The sequence below is a fragment of the Tupaia chinensis genome, unplaced genomic scaffold, assembly GCF_000334495.1.
Source record: "Tupaia chinensis unplaced genomic scaffold, TupChi_1.0 Scaffold139484_1, whole genome shotgun sequence".
Classification (NCBI taxonomy): Eukaryota; Metazoa; Chordata; class Mammalia; order Scandentia; family Tupaiidae; genus Tupaia; species Tupaia belangeri.
In genome coordinates this window covers 609,433-629,161 of record NW_006199369.1, presented here as the reverse complement: position 1 = coordinate 629,161, position 19,729 = coordinate 609,433, and the positions used below count along the sequence as shown (strand labels likewise).

Genomic DNA, 19,729 nt, shown 5'->3' with positions numbered 1-19,729 from the left:
CCGGGTGCGTGTGCGTACGTGCCCAAGATCCCGAGAGGAGAATGGAGGAGAAGGGATTGCAGTGTGACCATCCCCCCTGGGGTGTGATTTCTCGCTTTCTGTCTCTATGTCTCTCTCTGTCTGTCTGGCGAGCGCACGCGCCCCATAGCGAAAAAACCTCTCCAAAAAAAAGAAAAAAAAAAGAGAGAGAGAGAAAAGAACCAGGTGAATCAGATCTGCAATGAAGCAGGCAAAATAACAACAGACATAGTAGAAATAAAAAACATTACTGGAGGATACTATGAACATCTGTATGCCAAGAAACAAAATAATTTGGATGAGATGGACAAATTCCTGGACATGTATAATCTACCTAGATTGAGCCAGGAGGATACAGAAAGTCTGAATAGGTCCATAACAAGCCAGGAGATCAAATCGGTTATAAATAACCTCCCAACAAAGAAAAGCCCTGGCCCTGATGGATTCACCTCTGAATTCTACAAAACTTTCAAAGAAGAGTTAACCCTCATTCTGCTCAAGTTATTTCTAAATATCCAAAAGGACGAATCTCTCTCTAATTCATTCTATGAAGCCTCTATCACCATTATCCTTAAAACAGATAAGGACAGGACAAGGAAGGAAAACTATAGACCAATATCCCTGATGAATATAGACGTGAAGATTCTCAACAAGATACTAGCAAATCATATACAACAACTTATAAAAAAGATTATACATCATGATCAGGTAGGCTTTATCCCAGGAATGCAAGGTTGGTTCAACATTCGCAAAACTTTTTTTTTAATTGTTTTATTTAATTTTATTTATTTTTTTATTTTAATTTGACCAGAGATGGACAGAGAGTGAGAGAGTGAGAGCGAGAAAGCGAGAAAGCAAGCCACCAGGTCCAGGACTCAAACCACGGTTGGCCATGTGGGAGTCCAGTGCCCTCAACCACCATGCCACCTGCTGGCCCCTCTATTTGTTCTTGACTTTAGTTTTCCTGATATAGAACTCCTTCAGAACTTCTTGAAGAGCTAATCTGGTGTCAGTAAATTCTTTCAGGTTTTGTCTATCTGAGAATGTTGTTGTCTTCTCTTCCCAGATGAAGGATAATTTAGCCAGGTAAAGTATTCTTGCTTAAAATTGTTTTTCACTTAACACTTTGAATATATTTTCCTATCCTTTCCTTGCTGGCATTGTTTCTGATGAGAGGTTCGCTGCTAGCCTGATGGGATATCCTTTGTAGGTAACTTGATGTTTCTCTCTTGCCAGTGTTAGTATCTTGTCTTTGTGGTTTTGATCAATCTGGCTTTAGTGTGTCTTGGAGATCTTCTCAACTTGATTCTATTTGGGGTCCTTTGTGTTTCTTGGGTCTGGATCTTTGAATGCCTCTCTAGGTTTGGAAAGTTTTCTTCCAGGATTTCATGGAATAAATTATCAATGCCCTTATGAGTCTCTTCACCTTCTGGGATACCAATTATCCAGATGTTTGGACATTTGATGGTATCTAGTATTTCTCGTATATTATTCTCATTTTGAGGGGCTACTTTCTCAGTCTTCAGGTGGATTTTTCTAGTCCAGTGATTCTGTCTTTTATATCTATGATTCAATCTTCTGTAAGATCTAGTCTGCTTTAAATACTTTCAAGGGAGGTTTTGACTTCCTGTATTATAGCCTTCATCTCTAATAGTTCCATTTGATTCTTTTTTATGGTGTGTATTTTCTCTTTGAGATCATGCAAGAAATTCCTCACCTCTTGGAACTTGTTGACTCTTTTCTCCTGTCTCTTCTGGAGTTCATTGTCTCTCTTTTGCATCTCTGTTAGCTTTGTTATTATGAATATTCTAAATTTTTATCAGACATTTCTGTGAGTTCCATTGCACTATCTGTGGATGAAAAAGAGGTATTCATTTCCCATAGAGGAGAGCTATTTTCTTGGATTCTCGTATTTCTTTTTTTTTTTTTTTTTTTGAGATGTTTTTGCTATAGGGCACGTGCACTCACCAGAAAGACAGAGAGAGACAGAGAGACAGAAAGCGAGAAATCACCCCTAAGGGGGATGGCCAGGCCACAATATCTTCGACTACACGGGAGTCCAGTGACTTAGCCAATACGCTAAGTGCTGGTCCCAATTCACTCTTAGTCTTTGAAAGGACTAGTTTTCACTCTTAGTCTTTGAAAGAACTAGTTCTCAGCTCTAGTGAAGGAGTCAGTCTTCTTCTCCCTAATGATTTTTTTTAATTGATCATTTTCAGAATATAGAGAACCAATGAGGCTCAGAACTGAGAGCCTCGCTTGAAAGTGGATCATGATTCTCAGATATCCTCTGAATAAAGTCTTTAATTTTATCAAGAGAAATGACCTGAGTTTTTGTTTTACCTATAATACCACCTACTGACTATTCATTTAAAAAATAATCTATTCTCTTTTACCTGCAGTTAGTTTTTATTTGAAAAGTAGAGAAAAAATATTAAAAGGTGATGGATCCACAGCCTGGGATACTAGTTCTGGATCATTTTTCCTGTTGCATGCTTTATCTTTTTATTTATATCACCGTCTTCACTCTTCATTCAGACTTTTGTTTATTGCTTCAAAGAGGAATGCAGCAGAGGAATTTGGAGATTTAAAAAAAGAAACAAATAAGGATGTTCAGAGTAGGTCAAAGAGGATTCTTTATCACTTGGCTATAATCAGAAAGGACAAAACTCAGCCTTTCCCTTCAATCCACTTTACACTGGAAAAGGCCCACTTATTCTCCATTTTGTATAGATGGATAGATAAGTGGATGGATGAGTAGGTGGATGGATGGCAGAAAAGAATAAAGGCCACTCTGGTCACAGAAACAAAGGAGACCTGTGACCTGACATTCCCAGACAGAGAACATAGCAGGACAAGCATCTAGAAAGAAAGTGGTCAATCCCAGGAAACTGACATTCACATCCAGTGCCATATGTCCTCAATCTGACACACAAGACCAATGCAACATGAAATGACAGGTTAAAAAGACTTTCCAAGTTTTTATCATAAACACATTTTTTGTTCTGTGCTTCAAATTCCAGGCCTGCAGAGGGGTTTGTGAAGAGGTCTGCTCCTGGGGGCCAGCAGGTGACATGGTGATTATTGCATTGGACTCCCACATGGTTGACTGCAGTTCAAGTCCCAGACCTTGTAACTTGCTTTATCACTTTCCCTTTCTCTCTCTCTGTCTCTCTCTGGTCAAATTAAAAAATAAATAATAACAAATAAAATTAATAATTATAAAAAAGCCTGCTTCTTTTCTATTCTGTCTGCAAGAACCCAGTTCCAAACCCAGAAGAAATTATTTTCTCTTGATGTAGCCTCCTTGAGGTTTTCTATATGTTGACAAGAACAGGTATATGCATAGGTATTCTACTTTCTTCACTTATACTTCCCACATTCTTCTTCACCTCGCCTAACATTTGTTTAGCAGTAAATTTTGTAAATCCATTTATATCTAACTCCTTTCTTTTTTTAGAAAGAGATTTTTGTTATAGAACCCACTGGAGAGACAGAGCAAGAGAGACAGAAAGCAAGAAATGACATTCCAAGGGGGATAGCCACACCACAATCCTCTCTCCTTCATTCTCCTCTTAGAATTTTGGATATGCACACACATGCTCCCAGCATGAGTTTTAGGTCACAGGGTCCAGAACTCAAACTGTGGTCAGCCATGTGGGAGTCCAATGTAACCATTATGTCATCTGCTAGCCCTTCTAACTCCATTTTTTAAAATAAGCTGCATATTTTTAATTTTATAAATGTATAAAAATTTAGCCAGTTTTTTATTGATACTCAGGTTGTTTCTCAACTCATGTGTTTATAAACAATGATACCATAAATGTTCGCATTTGTGTTTGAATATTATGTCTTTGTAACATTGATATATAATGCCAACATGCCCTCAAAGATCTCATGACAATATACTGTCACAAGTAATGTATAAGAGAGCCTTTCTTCCAATACCCTCAACCAACATGTTTTAGCTGAATAAATTTGAACATCTCTTCATATGTTTAAACCTACTTTTTTGTGAACTATATGTTTATATTCTGTACTCACTTTCTAATGAGATATATTACTAATAAATTAATTAAAATTTTGGCAAACAAATCCTATCCCTCAGTGGGCAGGATCTGTTGTTAGGTAACTCTGAGAGGAAGAGAAAAATGACACAGGGATGGTGGGGAGGCCAGATGAGGACAACACATGTCTGGGTCTCCCCAGACTATTCCCTATTGTGGGCAATTCTTTATTGTGTCTCACTCTGTAGACACCACTTTTCATAATCAAAGAAAGATCAACAGGACTTTTATATGTCCCTTTATATGCCCAGTAAGAACTGAATAACCTCATGGAACCCAAGATGGGCTTTGAGTCAAAAGAAGCAAGTTGAAGTATATTAACCAGTCACAAGAACTTGAGCAGATGATTCCAGCATTCTAGGATTTAGGTGCCTTGTCTGTCCAGCGGGTCTGCAGTAAGTCTGTCTCATAGACGTTGAACATGGCTGTTTGCTTTCTGCTCTGCATTTCAAAGTTGTTACATTAAACTATGGAACTGGACTTGAAGACTAGAAAGATGGAAGTTACAGGCATCGAAGGTCTTAAAAGAGTAACATCTATGCCCACCTCAGGTGTTGGATATCATCTAGTCTCACTGAACAAGTACATTCATAGTCCTACTGACATTGCTTTCTTAGAGGACTATTGTTTTAACAGGAGATTCTATCACACAAGTCTACATGTAAAATGTAATTACTTCTACTCTGGGCAACTTTTGCTGACTTTCACTAAAATGTCCTATGTCGGACATTTTCACCTACCCATGATCCTAGCTTGAGGCTGAAGTATTGAAAACATGCTTTCAGATCACTGATTAGATGCCTGCAGTCAGAAAGCAGATTGCTATGAATCGCATTTCCTTTGCAGGACTCCCTGGGGATAACCTCAACCTGCCCGAGGCCTTGCTGGTGCCCTGCACACTCTGCTCTGTATGCGCAAACAATCCCCATTGCAGAGCCTCTGGCATGCTCAGCTATATTTATAGACTCTGGTACTGGGCAGTTTCTACTTCACTGGCATTTTTCATCTTTAATAAGGATCATTTCCATTTCTATTCAAGATACTTAATCATCAAGCTTTATGTTCATTTAATGATAAAAAATTAGCAATAGCTTTCCATTCATCTTTAACCTGTGTGACTTCATTCCTGCCTCCCAAAAGTGTGCTCTGAAGGTAGTTGGAGTTCTGAGGATGGATGAAATACAAGGCATTGCTACACAAAAACATAAAAATGTGGTAAATCTGTTTAGTCATGTGCCCAGTATCCCAAACTGAGGATAGTAAAGTCTGTAGTGTGCAGGACCATTCCTATTTGGTACCTAACACTGCAAATACGATCAATGAAAAGATCCCTGGCTCTAGAGTCCACTCAACTTGGATCACAACCCCAGGCTTCCAACTAATAAATGAGAATATAAACCTCTCCAATCCTTACTGATAGTTTTAATCTGCAAAATGGGTGTAACAATGCCTGTCTCATCTAGTCATCTAGTTCTTATGAGGAATAAATGGCAGATGATTTGAGAAAGTGTCCATGATGGTCCCTCTAACTTTGTAGAAGTAAGTGCTCTATAAAGAGTGATTCAATCTGCATTTGAGACCATGAAATTAGTAGTGTTTAGAGTTCCAGAACTACATGCAATCAATACTAAAAAGCTCAATCTTCCCTCTGTTACTCCAGGTCCAATCAGAATCCACCACACCAGAGAGATGAGATTGAAAGCCAGTCTCTCCCTTTATAATCTGAAATTCCAATTCTGAAATAGTTTTCCCCATCCAGCCTATTATTGGGACTTGGTGTCTCTTTCACAGCATGATCAGTTCCTCAGAAGCAGAAACTGAGTTTTATTCACATGTGAACCCTACTTGAAGACTACAATGAAGTTAGCAGAAGAAAAGTAAAAATTGGCTTTAAAGTCAATCAGACATGGGTTCAAAATACCATCTCTGCCAACTGTTGAGAAAACTTGACAAGGTAGGAGTCAGTTTCTTCCACTGTGAAATAAGAATGATAGTCACTACTTCCTATCACAGCTATGAGGCATAGATGAGGTTACCAGCCCAGGCTGAGCTTTAGCAGTGTCAGAATTAGAATAGATAATTCTTCACCAATATCTTTCCTTCTACCTCTACTTAATATATGTTTGACAAATTAAAATACATTTAAGAACCAATGAGCTTTATGGGAACTCTATACTTTGATAGTCTCATTTCTCTAAAATAATGAAAATGACATGATTAACCAGTCTTCAGTTAACCATTTCGCCACTCACTCTTTGTTCTTCATTGCCTGTTCCAAAATAATGGAGCTGGACCTTTTAATCATTCTCCTTTGCCGCCTGGCACAATGTTGAGCTTAGCCAGTAGAGGACACTGGAGGGACAATGGAGAAGGATGGATATTCTCTTCCTGATACCAGTGTGCTTCTCCTGATAGGCTCCTGCACTATAAGCCCCTGGCTGGGACTGCATTCAACTTCTCTAGCATCCAGTCCCTTCAGTGTGCACAGACAACACACATCCCTTGGTTTCCCAGAAAGCTGCTGGTGTGGCATGAAAGATCACTTCCTTAGGCATATCTTTTAAAACTTGGCAGAGAGTTGAGAAGAGCAGAACTTCTCTTGGCACCCTAGAGAGCAGATTCCCAGGAAGTACTACTGAAGCAGCACTTCAGTGAGCTTTCTGCCCCCCACTGGGCTGCAGTGGTGCTCCCTCCAGTGAGTTCTGGACCTCAAGTCTGGATGGGGAAGCCACTAGCTTGGCTCCTTCCTAGATGCTCTGCTCTAGCCTAGAGGGAGGGGCTACTCCATGCATCTGCCATCACTAGATCCTTTATAGTTTCCTTAATTATTACTACCTGGTCCTCTGTCACTCCGACACCTGGTTATAGTAGTAACGTTTAATGTTACACATGGTCTGTTTGTTCTTTTCTGCTTGGACCCTGACTGATGCCCTGGCTAATAACAGAATGGACACTGTGCTTAGAAAACAGCAGGTCCCCAGGGATTCAAACACCACACATGGTGGGCATTGAGGGTTGATGCAGTGGGCTTCAGAGGAATGACCCTTCATCATGCTTAAGGACTCAGCATTGTGTCTACACAGTAACTAACACACAAGCCTCCCTTGGGCTACTGTTTTCAATGTGCTCCCATCACTGCTGTAGAACTGCAGGGCAGGGTATGCATATATCAAAGGTGGCAGCAAGTTTTCTATTTTCAAGTAGCAAAAGGTAATTTGAAAGAGGCAGTAGATGGTTCTCGCATTGAACTCTCATGTAGTTGACTACAGTTCAAATCCCAGACCTGGCAGCTTAAAATTCATGCCACACACATGTGCATGCATGTCCAAAATCCTGAGAGGAGAATGGAGAAGAAGGGATTGTGGCATGGCCATCCCCCTGAGGGTGATTTCTTGGTTTCTGTCTCTCCGTCTCTTAGGCAAGTGCACATACCCTACAGCAAAAATATCTCTTAAAAAAAAAAAAAGAAAGAAAGAGGCAGTGGGAAAAATTGTGTCTTAATCAATAATCAATAATCAATATGCTGAAGCCAAATCCCTCAGGACCTCAGAATGTGATAGTATTTGAAGGACAGGTCTTCAAAGAGATAATATGAAAAATTAGGACCTTAGGGTGGGCTCTAAAGCAATGACTGGTGTCTCTATAAGAAGAGATCAGAACACACACACAGAGGGACAGCCATGTCAGGACACAGGGAAAGGATATCATTTACAAACCAAAGAGAGAGGCCTCAGAAGAGACCGCCCTGCCAATGCCTTGATTTTGGACTTTCTCCCTATAGAATGGTTGAGAAGTCTTTTTGTCATTTAAGCCACCCCATCTGCGAGGTTTTGTTTTGGCAGTCCAAGCAAACTAATACTGGCAGCATATCGAAGACTTCACAGTAACACATCAGGCCTAAATTCAGGCTCCAACCCTTGCCAGGTGTGTGACCTTGGACAACTTATCTTCTCTAATCCTTGGTTTTCCTAACTGTATAATGGTGGGATCCGTGCCTACCTCCGATGGCAGTCATAAGGAGTAAATGAGATGATCTGTGTAAAGTGCCTGACCCAGAGTCAATACATGAAATTAATGAGCACAGAACACTCTTCTCAATCATACTTTTACTAATCTCACATCTTTCTTCCTTTCCAGCCCAGGTTGTCCAGCTGAAAATCCTGGTACCCTTCCACTCTGCACTCAAAGATGCTAATTCAAATGTCCTCCCTCTGCCCAGTCAGAGTAAGGGCCACCACACTGGCTCAGGGTCAGCCTATACAGTGACCTCCTCCCCTTTCCCAAGAGGCCCAGAGTAGGCCAAGGCCCTCAACTCAGGACTGTCCTCAGCAGAGGGGAACTGAGGGCACTGCCTGACCACTGGGCTCTTTACTGTCACCCCTCTTTTACTCTTGCAGCCCAGACCCTCATGTCTGGCACTTTCTAGCCTTTGTTGCAGGAATCCTCAATCTCAGCACCACAGAAATTCTGGATCTGATCATTATTTGACATGTGGAGGTCACCTGAATGTTTAGGAGAATCTCTGGCTTCTACCTTCAAGATGACAGTGCCCTTCTAGCTGTGACACTAAACATCTCCAGATATCTTTACATGCCTTCTGTGGGAAAATCACTCTGTATGTACCCTCGCAGAGAACCTCTGGCTTTGGTCACCCATGTCTTCCTCCTTCTTGAAGTGACATTCATTCCCCTCACCCTGAGACAAGAATGGTAAAATGTCTTCTTGGAATTTTTCTTCTGGCCTTTTTTGTTCCATAGTGTACATGCTCTTGCCAGAGAGATAGAGAGACACATAGAGAGGGAAAGCAAGAAATCACCCCCCAAGGGGGGATGTATACACTACAATCCCTTCTCCATGTTTTTTCAGGATTTGGGGCAGGTGTGCACATGCACACACAGTGCAATTTTCAAGTCGTCAAGTCCAGGACTCAAATCATGGTCAGCCATGTGGGAATCCAGCACCTTAGCCACCATGCTACCTGATGACCATCCACTAGCAATTTTAAGGGAGAAGGTTCAAAATTACATTTTTTAAAGAAGAGTTTTGCTATAGGGTACATGCACTTGCCAGAGAGACAGAGAGAGAGAGAAAGTGAGAAACCAGGGAGGATGGCCATGCTGCAATCTTTTCTCCATTCTCCTCTTGGGATTTTGCGTATTCACCTACATGCACCTGGTGTGAGTTTCAAGCCACCAGGTCTAGAACTCAAACTGTGGTCGGCCTTATGGGAGTCCAGTGCCTTAGCCATTATGCCACCTGTTAACTCCAAAACTATATCTTTTTTTTTTTTTTTTACCATTTTCTAAACACAGTCATGCCTAATGATAGAGATACCTTCTGAGAAATACATTGTTCGACAATTTCATTTCTGTGCAAACACGAGAGAGTGAACCCACTTAACCTTTCTCCCAGGCTATTTCATATAGCCAATTGCTTGTAGGCTATTCACCTATACAGCATGTTACTGTACTGAGTACTGTAGGCAATTGTAATACAATGGCATTTGTTTACCTAAACATATCTAAACACAGCAAGGTGCAGTAAAATATGGCACAAAAGATGGTACACTGTTGTAGGGCACCCACATGAATGGAGCTTGCAGGACTGGGATTTGCTCCAAGTGAGTCAGTGAGTGGTGAGTGGATGTGAGAGCCTAGGACATTATTGCACACTACTGCAGACTTTATAAACCCTGCACATTCAGGCTACACTCAATTTGTAAAAGAATATTTGTATTCAATGATAAATGAACATTGCCTTTCTGTAATATTTTAATTTATACATTTGTTAACTTTTTTGACTCTTGTACTAATACTTAGCTTAAAACCCAAATACAGAGTACAATTATACAAAAATATTTTTGCCTCATATCCTTATTCTATAAGCTTTTTCCATTAATTTTCTTTACTTTAAATAAATTCTTGATTAAAAACCACAAACACACATTATTGTAGGTCTATGCACGGTCAGGATCATCAATATCACTGTGGTCTACTGCCCATTTTGTCTCATTGGAAGGAAAGCAATGAATAAAACACTAGGAGATTAAATCAAGCACCAGGGAAAGTGATGAAATCAAGACACTTATAAACATGAGCTACACGAGGCCGCTGCTGTAACAGTTTTACAGTAAATTTATTTATTTCAGTAAGTAGGAGTATACTCTAAAATAACAACAAAAGGTTTAGTACAGTAAATATGTAAACCAGGAACATAGCCGTTTATGACTACTATCAAGTGTTATGTACTGTGCATAATTGCATGTGCTATGCTTTTACACACCTGGCAGTGCAGCGCCCGTGTTATGCCAGCATCACCACAGACAAGTGAGTTATGTGTTGTGCTACAATATTACCATGGGTACATCACTAGGCGGGAATCTGTCTGTTCCATTATAAACTTATGGGACCACCATTGTAGATTGGTCATCATGAGAGAAATAGCATTATGCAGGCATGACTACTATTTCTGGTGTTTTTTCCCATCTTCCAAATGGGGCCGCAACATAGTAATTATTCAGCCCCAATTTTCCAAGGGAGAAAACAGGTCACAGGAATAACTTGCCAAAGTGGGGAAAGCATGCCATCTTCTTCCAGTGGGCGTGGACTTCCCACAGGAAGCTCTAACCACTCCAGCTTGGTAGCAAGGTGCTAGCCTGTGTTTGAGGAGTCTGCTCGCAGTATCATTTCCAGCATGCTACTTGTTCTTGGGAACACTAATTATTTTATCCATTTTTACTTTCATAATCTGTCTTCAAGCTCACACTGTACCTACACATTGTGCTTCAATTTTTGCATCATCCTGGGGCCAAAGCCAAACACAACTTTGTATTATAAAATAAAAGAAGTATCTAATGTGCTAGAATCTCTTCAGTAATAACATGAAAATACCATTATTATTTCACAGTTTTTGAGACCAACAATCTTACAGCATAAATTAAGTTTATTACAACTAAAATAATTAATTGGGAAGTCATTAGGCTAAGATGGCTAGGAGGGCCATGGGGTCACACTTAAACAAAACAAAACCCAAGTCAATGTGAACAGTAAAACAAAATAAGCTTAACCAATCAGAAACCACCAGCTAACCCCTAGGTAGGGACTTTCACATTAACCAATAAAATATATTTTCTTTGTCTTGCTTACAAACACCTAATAAATTTTTCTCTCATCCGCGCATTCTGCACACACACTGCATCATCCTGGGGCCAAAGCCAAACACAACTTTGTATTATAAAATAAAAGAAGTATCTAATGTGCTAGAATCTCTTCAGTAATAACATGAAAATACCATTATTATTTCACAGTTTTTGAGACCAACAATCTTACAGCATAAATTAAGTTTATTACAACTAAAATAATTAATTGGGAAGTCATTAGGCTAAGATGGCTAGGAGGGCCATGGGGTCACACTTAAACAAAACAAAACCCAAGTCAATGTGAACAGTAAAACAAAATAAGCTTAACCAATCAGAAACCACCAGCTAACCCCTAGGTAGGGACTTTCACATTAACCAATAAAATATATTTTCTTTGTCTTGCTTACAAACACCTAATAAATTTTTCTCTCATCCGCGCATTCTGCACACACACACACACACACACACACACACACACACACGGAGAACTGAGTCACTTCTGTCTGGTGCTTCCTGGTTCATAAATAGCTAAATGCTAAAAAAAACTCATTAAAATTTTAAGGAGCCTACGTTTATCTTCTAACACACTTGTTTCTGTGGGTCATGGAAGTGCTGGATGGCCACTGTCATTGAGGCTGATGGGGATGCATACAGGTTCATGGAGGGGCATAGATGAGGCAGAGACATAGCCCCCAGTGAGGAGTGCCAGAGCCTAGAGAAGGAGGAGCCTGAGAGAGGTCCCCACGTGATTCTGACGGATTTTGCTTGAAAAGCCATCTCCCAGATGACCAATAGCCTTAAGCCTTTCATTTCACAGATGTAGGAAAAGAGTTTATCGAAGGGAGAACCAAGAAACCAAGGTCACATGGAGACCTAGGACAAGGCGGACCACAATCCAGCCTGCAACATGCACACACCATTCGTTCCATAGCATTATGCTTTTTGATGCCACCCTTGATATTACGAGGTGAATTACATGGCATTACACATTTTTATAGATTATTTTTAATATGGTAACTTCATGTGGCTCCAACAAATAGGAAGTAATGGAGAGAATAAGACTAAGTAGTAAACAATTTACAGCATCTGTCGTTACAGACTTACAGATGATATTGCTTTACATAACCCAAGTAGCAGAGCAACTGAGGGGCCCCCAGCCATGCAGGGTGTTAGATCATGAGTCTAATGACTAGAACCAACTTTCATAAAAATAAATAGTCACAGCTGACTGCTAGAATAATTCACTTTAGGTACAACACCGCAAAGTCAGTCCTATAAGTTCAAAACCAGGAAACCTCCATACGAAGCTGTCAGCCACACTGAGCAGAAACGCTACCAGTTCTTCTTACTGCCTATAAAATCAAAGTAGGGAGTAAGCAAGAACCAGTGGAACTGGAGGTGATTCTTCCTAAATTCCCATCATTCTCAGCACATGGACTTGGTGTCCTCCCTGCACCTCTGTCTAGGCCCATCGTCCTGCTCCTACCAGACAGGAGCCTTCCATCTCCTCCTTCCAGGCATGTTTCCATATCCTTCTTCCCAGGGAAATGAGTTGCTCCTCAATCTGTTTGTCTTCCCCATGGACTATATCCCTTGTCATAACTAAATTACTCCTTCAGCTATTTGCCTTCTCTTCTGCACAGAAATGTAAGCTCTTCAAAACAGATGTTATGCAGAGACCAGCAGTTAGTGTAATGGCTATATGTCGCTGGACTCCCATGGAGTCGACCGTGGTTCATGTCCTGGACCTGGTGGCTTAAAACTCACACCAGGCACATGTGTGTGTGTGTGTGTGTGTGTGTGTGCCCGAGACCCCGAGAGGAGAATGGAGGAGAAGAGATTGCAGCGTGGCCATCCCCCCGGGGGATGATTTCTCGCTTTCTGTCTCTGTCTCTCTCTATCTGTTGAGCGCACGCACCCTATAGCAAAAACATCTCCAAAAAAAAAAAAAAAAAGAAAACAGATGTCATGCTAACGACTATATTGTAGAATAAATAATCTGTAATACTACAGTAATATATGTTGTTAATAATATTAGCATCCAATAATAGATAGTCATAAAATAAATTTATAGCCTATTAATTCTTTACATAGTTTCTCAAATATCCTCGACTGTAAAGATTTGAATACACTAAACATTAAGGAAAGTGGGTTAACATTGTCCCTGGACCATCTCAGCATCCCTCCAAGACCAGTCCCACAGTAGTAGCCATGGAAGACACTTCACTCCAAGCATCTCATTTAGTATCATTCTACAATAAGAGTTCAGAGTTTTGACAAAATCTCCTCCAAAGGACATTTTCAAAATTTAAAAAAAAAAAAGTTATGATAGCACTCAGGTAGGGGGAGTTAAATGTAGCCCAGGCTATGACTGATGGTGAGGAAGGAAGTCCACAGAAACAATTGCTGGGTATGCGGGGGACGTGTAAAGTGAGCTCAATTAGAAATTACTTCACTGCACATGCTATCGATGCCACTGTTAACTTGTACATTTTTAAGTTGTTAATATTATTGAAGATTGGAATCTTATTACTAAAAGACCAGATATCTCCTTTTCTGTGTTTATAGAGAGATCAAATCATCCCATGTCCTTGGTAGAAATGTTCCCTTTCAAGGTACCTGTAGGTTCAGAGCCATCATCAGACAAGGAAAGACCTCAGCAAAATACAACATAATCATTTTTTCAATATTCAAATATTAATAATAGTGCATCCTGTAGTAAATAGGTTGGAAAAGTCGGACAACAGATGATGAGAAAACGATCAAACTATGTGATGTCTTAATTCCTCTTGAGAAACTGTTTTGTTTCTTCACCTCACTTTATTCTCTAACAGGTCAGAGAAACCACATGGGTAATTCAAAAAATATCATTCCTAAAAATATTAACTGTCGATACATCATTTTGCTTCTGATTCTATCCTAATTAGCACATCCACCAAGCAAAACAGATCAGCATGTGTTCTACACCTTTTGCTGGAAATCTTCCCTTTTCACAGCCTGAAGCCGTCCTCCCATCTGTCTAATGGTCCTCACATTTTAAGAGTAGAGTACTTTAAATTTGCTGCATTAGTTATTCTAGCACACCCTGCCTCCAAAGTGTCCTGTAAAAGATCTCAGAAAATCCACATTTAGCAACTACACTAACAGGGAAAGCACTTAGGCCAAATAAATTGTAGTCAATGCAAGAAAATCGTATGTGATCTAATGCACACAGAAATCAGGAAATTGTTAAAAATAATTTCTTCCCCACACAATGTCCATGTGGTTTATACAATGCTCATTCATTTTAACTTACCTTTTGGATGACCTTATTAATCTCTGGAGTATTGGGTGTATACAGTATTTTCCCATGTAATACAGGTTTTAGGAAGGACCACACCAAAACACCATTTGGAGACTGTAAAATTTCCTGATAAAGCCTCAAGCAAAATGGTGCTGTCACAAAAAAAAAAAACAAAGAAAAAAAAAAAGAAGTATTACTCAGTATGATGCACAATGTCCAGATTAATAGGGAAGTTTATTTTAATATCTACAATGCCTGGGGCCAGCAGATGACATAATGGGTATGTCGCTGGACTACTATGTAATTAACCATAGTTCAAGTCCCGGACCCAGTGGCTTAAACTCACCCTGGAGCATGTGTGTGTGTGCCCAAGATCCTAAGAGGAGAAATATATATATATATATATATGTCTACAATGCCTTCTTTTCCTTTTAATTGTCAGAGAGCACATATGCTCTCCAGACAAAAACAGAGAGGCAGAGACAGGGAGAAAGCACCCCTCCAGTAGGGCATGGTCATGCCACAACCTTTTCTCCTCCATTTCTCCATCTTGTCAGCATTTGGGACACATAAACCCATGTGCCCTGAGACTTATCAAGCTGCCAGAGCTTGGCTAACCATGCTTGGCTGTGTGAGATCTGGTTCCTTTAACCACTATGCTATGGAGTGGGCCAGCCTTATTTATTTATTTTTTTTTTTGAGAGGTTTTTTGCTATAAGGCACGTGCGCTTGCCAGAAAGACAGAGGGAGACAGAAAGAGAGAAATCACCCCCCAGGGGGATGGTCATGCTGCAATCCCTTCTCCTCCATTCTCCTCTCAGGATCTTGGGCACGCATGCCCATGAGTCTGGTGTGAGTTTAAGCCACCAAGTCCGGGACTCGAACTGCGGTCGACTACATGGGAGTTAAGCAACATAGCCATTACTCTAACTGCTGGTCCCCAGCCTTATTTTTCAATGAGTGGTTTAGATATGCTTTTCAAGACACTCAACTTGTAAATAAACGAGGAATAAATTTCTTTGTTATGTTTTCAAGGCTCTTGTTTCATAAGAAACTTCACAATCCATGTTCACTTCAGTGAGTTAAAAAAAAAAAGTAAAGCATGTGTGTGTCTAACTGAGCTACTAGTAAGAACAATAAATGACATAGACATTTGAAATGGAAATAGTAATTAGAAAATTTGATCTGGCCCAACCTCAGTAACAGTTGGTAGCAGGCGAGACTGCAGTACTGGAGGTCTCACAGCCTAGCTGTGCACCGTATATGCACAGGCTCCTGGGATCTCGAAGGGCTGGGGAAAGGGGCTTACAGTATGATAAGGCTCTGTCAAGGTTCTCTCTGTCTCTGTCTCTCTTCCACCCTCATCTTGCTCATAAAATAAATAAACTTTAATAAACAAATAAATAAATGTTTTTAATCAAGAAAATTTGTATTTCAACAATCATGATGTTGAAACCAAAATTAAGTTTTCTTTATGAAGTTAGCTTTACAAGTTATTCCAGAATTTTCCAAGATGCTCCTATACAGAACTATTAAACTTATGCTTTTGATTAATTGAATTGCCTTATTTTTACTCAAATATCTAATTCTTCATGGCATTGCTTCTCTTTGTTGTTTTGATACTAGTTGGTTTCAATCAAATATTCACTTAATTAAATTGTCTACATAACCATAATGACTGGTAATCAAATATTATTACAAAGTTCTCAGCTCTTGAAAAACAAGGCCTGGGCTCATATCTGTGACCTCCCTGAATGTGTGTTGGCAAATTGGTAGGAGACCACACGCCAGTGATCCAGACAGGCCTGACTGAGACAGGGGGGTGGATTACTGTGTGACGACTGCACTGGGGGCTCCCATCTCTATGTCTCTTTCTAAGAAGAAATAAGTAAATAACTTAAAATATATTTTTAAAATCCAAAATGCAAAAAAAGAATAAGAAATGAGGATTAGGAAAATAAAAAATAAACATTATATATGAAAAGCCTTAATGTGTGTCTATACTACCAAAGTACCCAGATACTTGATAACTATGCAAATTATCCATCAACTGGGAACAAGCTAACATCCTCCCAACACCTTTATCCTCAAATCTAGCCAGGAACAAAACACAGACCATCCCAAGCTTATAATGGTTCAACCTAGGATTTTTTTAACTTTGCAGTGGTGTAAAAGTAATATGCATTCAGTAGAAACCATACTTTAAATTTTACATTTTTATTCAAAATTCTTTATAACAACTTTATTATAAAATAGGCTTTGTGTTGGATGATTTTTGCCCAACTACAGGCTAATGTAAGTGTTCTGAGCTTGTTTAAGTTAGGCTAGGCTAAACCGTATTTCCATGAGTTAGGTGTATTAAATGTATTTTCACCTTATGATATTTCAACCTATAAGAGTTTATTGGATGCAATCTGATCATAAATCCAGGATCATCAATAAGTAAAAACATGTCTTGGGTGTAGTAGACAATGTTTTTGTTTATTTGTTTTGTTTTACTTTCGTTTTTTGCCATAGGGTGTCTGCAGTCACTGAGGAGAGACAGAGAGAGGAAAAGTGAGAAATTATCCCCTCAGGGGGAAGGCCATGTTGTAATCCCTTCTCCCTCCATTCTCCTTCTGGGATTCCATATGGGAATCCAACACCTTAATCACTATGGTACCTGCTGGTTCCAGTAAACAGGACCTGTGTATATGATGGTGGACAGCAGACAGGACCTGGGCATGTGATGGTCGACAAGCTTGTGATTAGGTTTCAAGCCAAGGCTAAGGCACTTTAAAGTCTCTTAACTGGTTGGTTTTAGATTAATCAAAAGGGCTGAACAATAAGATAAACCCTTTAAAGATAGTGGAAGACTCAGAGTCAGAGAGATACTCGTTCTGGCCTTAAAGATGAAACAGCCTTCATTAAGTTCTACAGCTGCAAAGAAAAGAATTCTACCACCACCACCCGAACCTCTCATGAGACACCCCGGCCCTGCTCTGCCCTACACTTTCATTACAGCCTTATGAGCCCTCAAGCAGAAGATGAGCTCACTATGCCTGGAGGCATACCTGCAGAAAATGAGATGACAAGTGAGTGTTGTCTTAAGACACTAAATGTGGAGGGATTAGCTACATAGTATGGAATATGTAGATACCATTGTGGCTATGAAACAAATGATCCCCACTAACCTCAAAACACCCTTACGAGATAGGTGCTACTGTTCACATGTCATAAATGAAACTAGTATGATTCAGAGATAGAAGATAACTTGGTCAGAGACAGCACAACTTGTTTTGGGTGGAGCTGAACTGCCCAAACCCTCATGAGGACATTCAGTGTGCCTTTCTAACTGATATTTATTCACTAAAAATGGAGCTACTTATGACTTATCGAGCCACTTCCATTTGCAACTGAGCTTTATAGATGGCAAACTGGTAGGAGACCACAGACAAGTTCTCTATATGGGAAAGGGGGGGGGGCACCTAAAGAGTTCATGATAAATGTGTATTATAAAACTAGGATTTCAAAAAATATTGCACCAACATCAACTAGTACTTTAACTCCAGTATTCCATAAACGTTTTCAAAGTCTCTTCATAAGAGATAGTCGTTTGGCAAGTTTCATATGGTCTCATGGCCCTTGTGTCTAGGGCCCTCACTGATGCCAGTCAGCCTGTAATGACAAAGGGCTGGGACTCAAGGTGTGTCTGATGCTTCAGGCCTGGTTCCTTGGTGACAAAGGTGAGGACTAGGCTGTGCTGATGGGCACTGTGACCTACTAAAGCCAACTGCCATGCCAGCATGGCGGACTTTGCTAACATTAAAGGATAAAGGCAAAGGAGTAGCAGTAGAAAATTCTATGCTAGTATGTACCTGGCTCTTACAGAGAGGGAACATTTAGTACAAAGCAGGACTAATCACCATATACAAAGTAAGCTAAGCAAATACAGATCACTATTGTCTTACTTGAGTCTTCAGGAATGTTGAATTTCTCTTTGTCCCCTTCTAAGAATTCATTAACTCTGGGCAAATTAATGAACATGTTGGAATTGCTAAGGAAAGATTCTTGCTCCTTACAAACCATTTTCATCACAGACTGGAAAGAATCAAAGGCAGAACGTCTGGTGTGGTCATTTTGTGAAACCTGAGAACAGAAGAAAGATAAATTGCAATTACACAGTGACTTAAAGCAATTCCCTCACATGCTTGTGAAGTGTCAGCCTTTCTTTGACTGAACGAACAAGATGTTCAACAAGTCAAAAGAAGGGAATTTCTGGTTTTGTCTCCTGTGCCCTTGGGATACTATTCAAATTGCTACAATACATAAAGTATCCCTAATGCAGACTAATGAATGATCTTATTGTGTGTATATATATATATATATGGTCAAATTATCCAGATATTTTACAGCTGTGCGAATTATCTATCAGCTGACAGACTGATAGGACACTGCTCTTGGCTTTTCATCCTGCACTCCCAGCCTGAGATGACCCAGTGTCCTCCTTGTCTGTTCCCAGCTAGTTCCATTCCAGACAATTAGAGTTCAAGCAAAAATTAATATCAAGCCACTAACCTAATTCAAGTCTGTGTTTGCATTTGCAGCAAATGATCTGTAATGTGTAAGCCAATTATTTATATGTAAATAAATGTTTTAAGGTTTTTGAAAGTAATCTGCTCTCTGAATTAAGTTAAGCAAGCCCTTGAAATCTCATTTGTGCTAATCATCGAGTTAGTAATTTCTCGCTTCCTAGACAAAGCATGAACTATCCCAACCTCCGCATTGGTGGATGTAAATGGACAATGTCTCTTCCACCCAGTTTTTAAGATGCCAGGCCTTCTTCTTTGACACGCTATGGTCTCCAGAGACAGTAACAGGTATTGGTATTGCCATTTCTATTTAGTGTTGTCTGATGCAAATTTTAGATGTGGGAAGAGAAATAATGGCAAAAAGAACAAATACAGAGAAAGAGCAAATTAAAATATTTCCCAGAGCAGAGGTCTAACACAGACCTGTGGAAAGTCCGGCATGTCTAGTAAGGCAGTCATTTTGAGTGTGTGAAGAAATTCCGGAAGGTATTCGAAGACGTGCTGGGCTTTGGCAAGTAGGGAACTGATGCCAGAAACAACATCCAACAGGGAGTCGAGCAAGCCTTTTGCTTCAGAAGGTATCAGAGTCTTAAAGGACAAAAAAAAAAAAAAAAAAAAAAAAAAAAAAAAAAAAAAAAAAAAAAAAAAAACC

General features: G+C 39.8%; 1 protein-coding gene across 1 annotated transcript in view; it reads right to left on the bottom strand.

Annotated features, from left to right (window-relative positions):
• ABCA13 (ATP binding cassette subfamily A member 13) overlaps positions 1 to 19,729 on the bottom strand; it is a 500,786-nt gene that overhangs the window by 346,472 nt on the left and 134,585 nt on the right. The window contains 3 exon segments of the mRNA XM_014593022.1: positions 14,519 to 14,658; positions 18,457 to 18,634; positions 19,501 to 19,665. Of these exon segments, the coding sequence (XP_014448508.1) occupies positions 14,519 to 14,658; positions 18,457 to 18,634; positions 19,501 to 19,665 (483 nt within the window).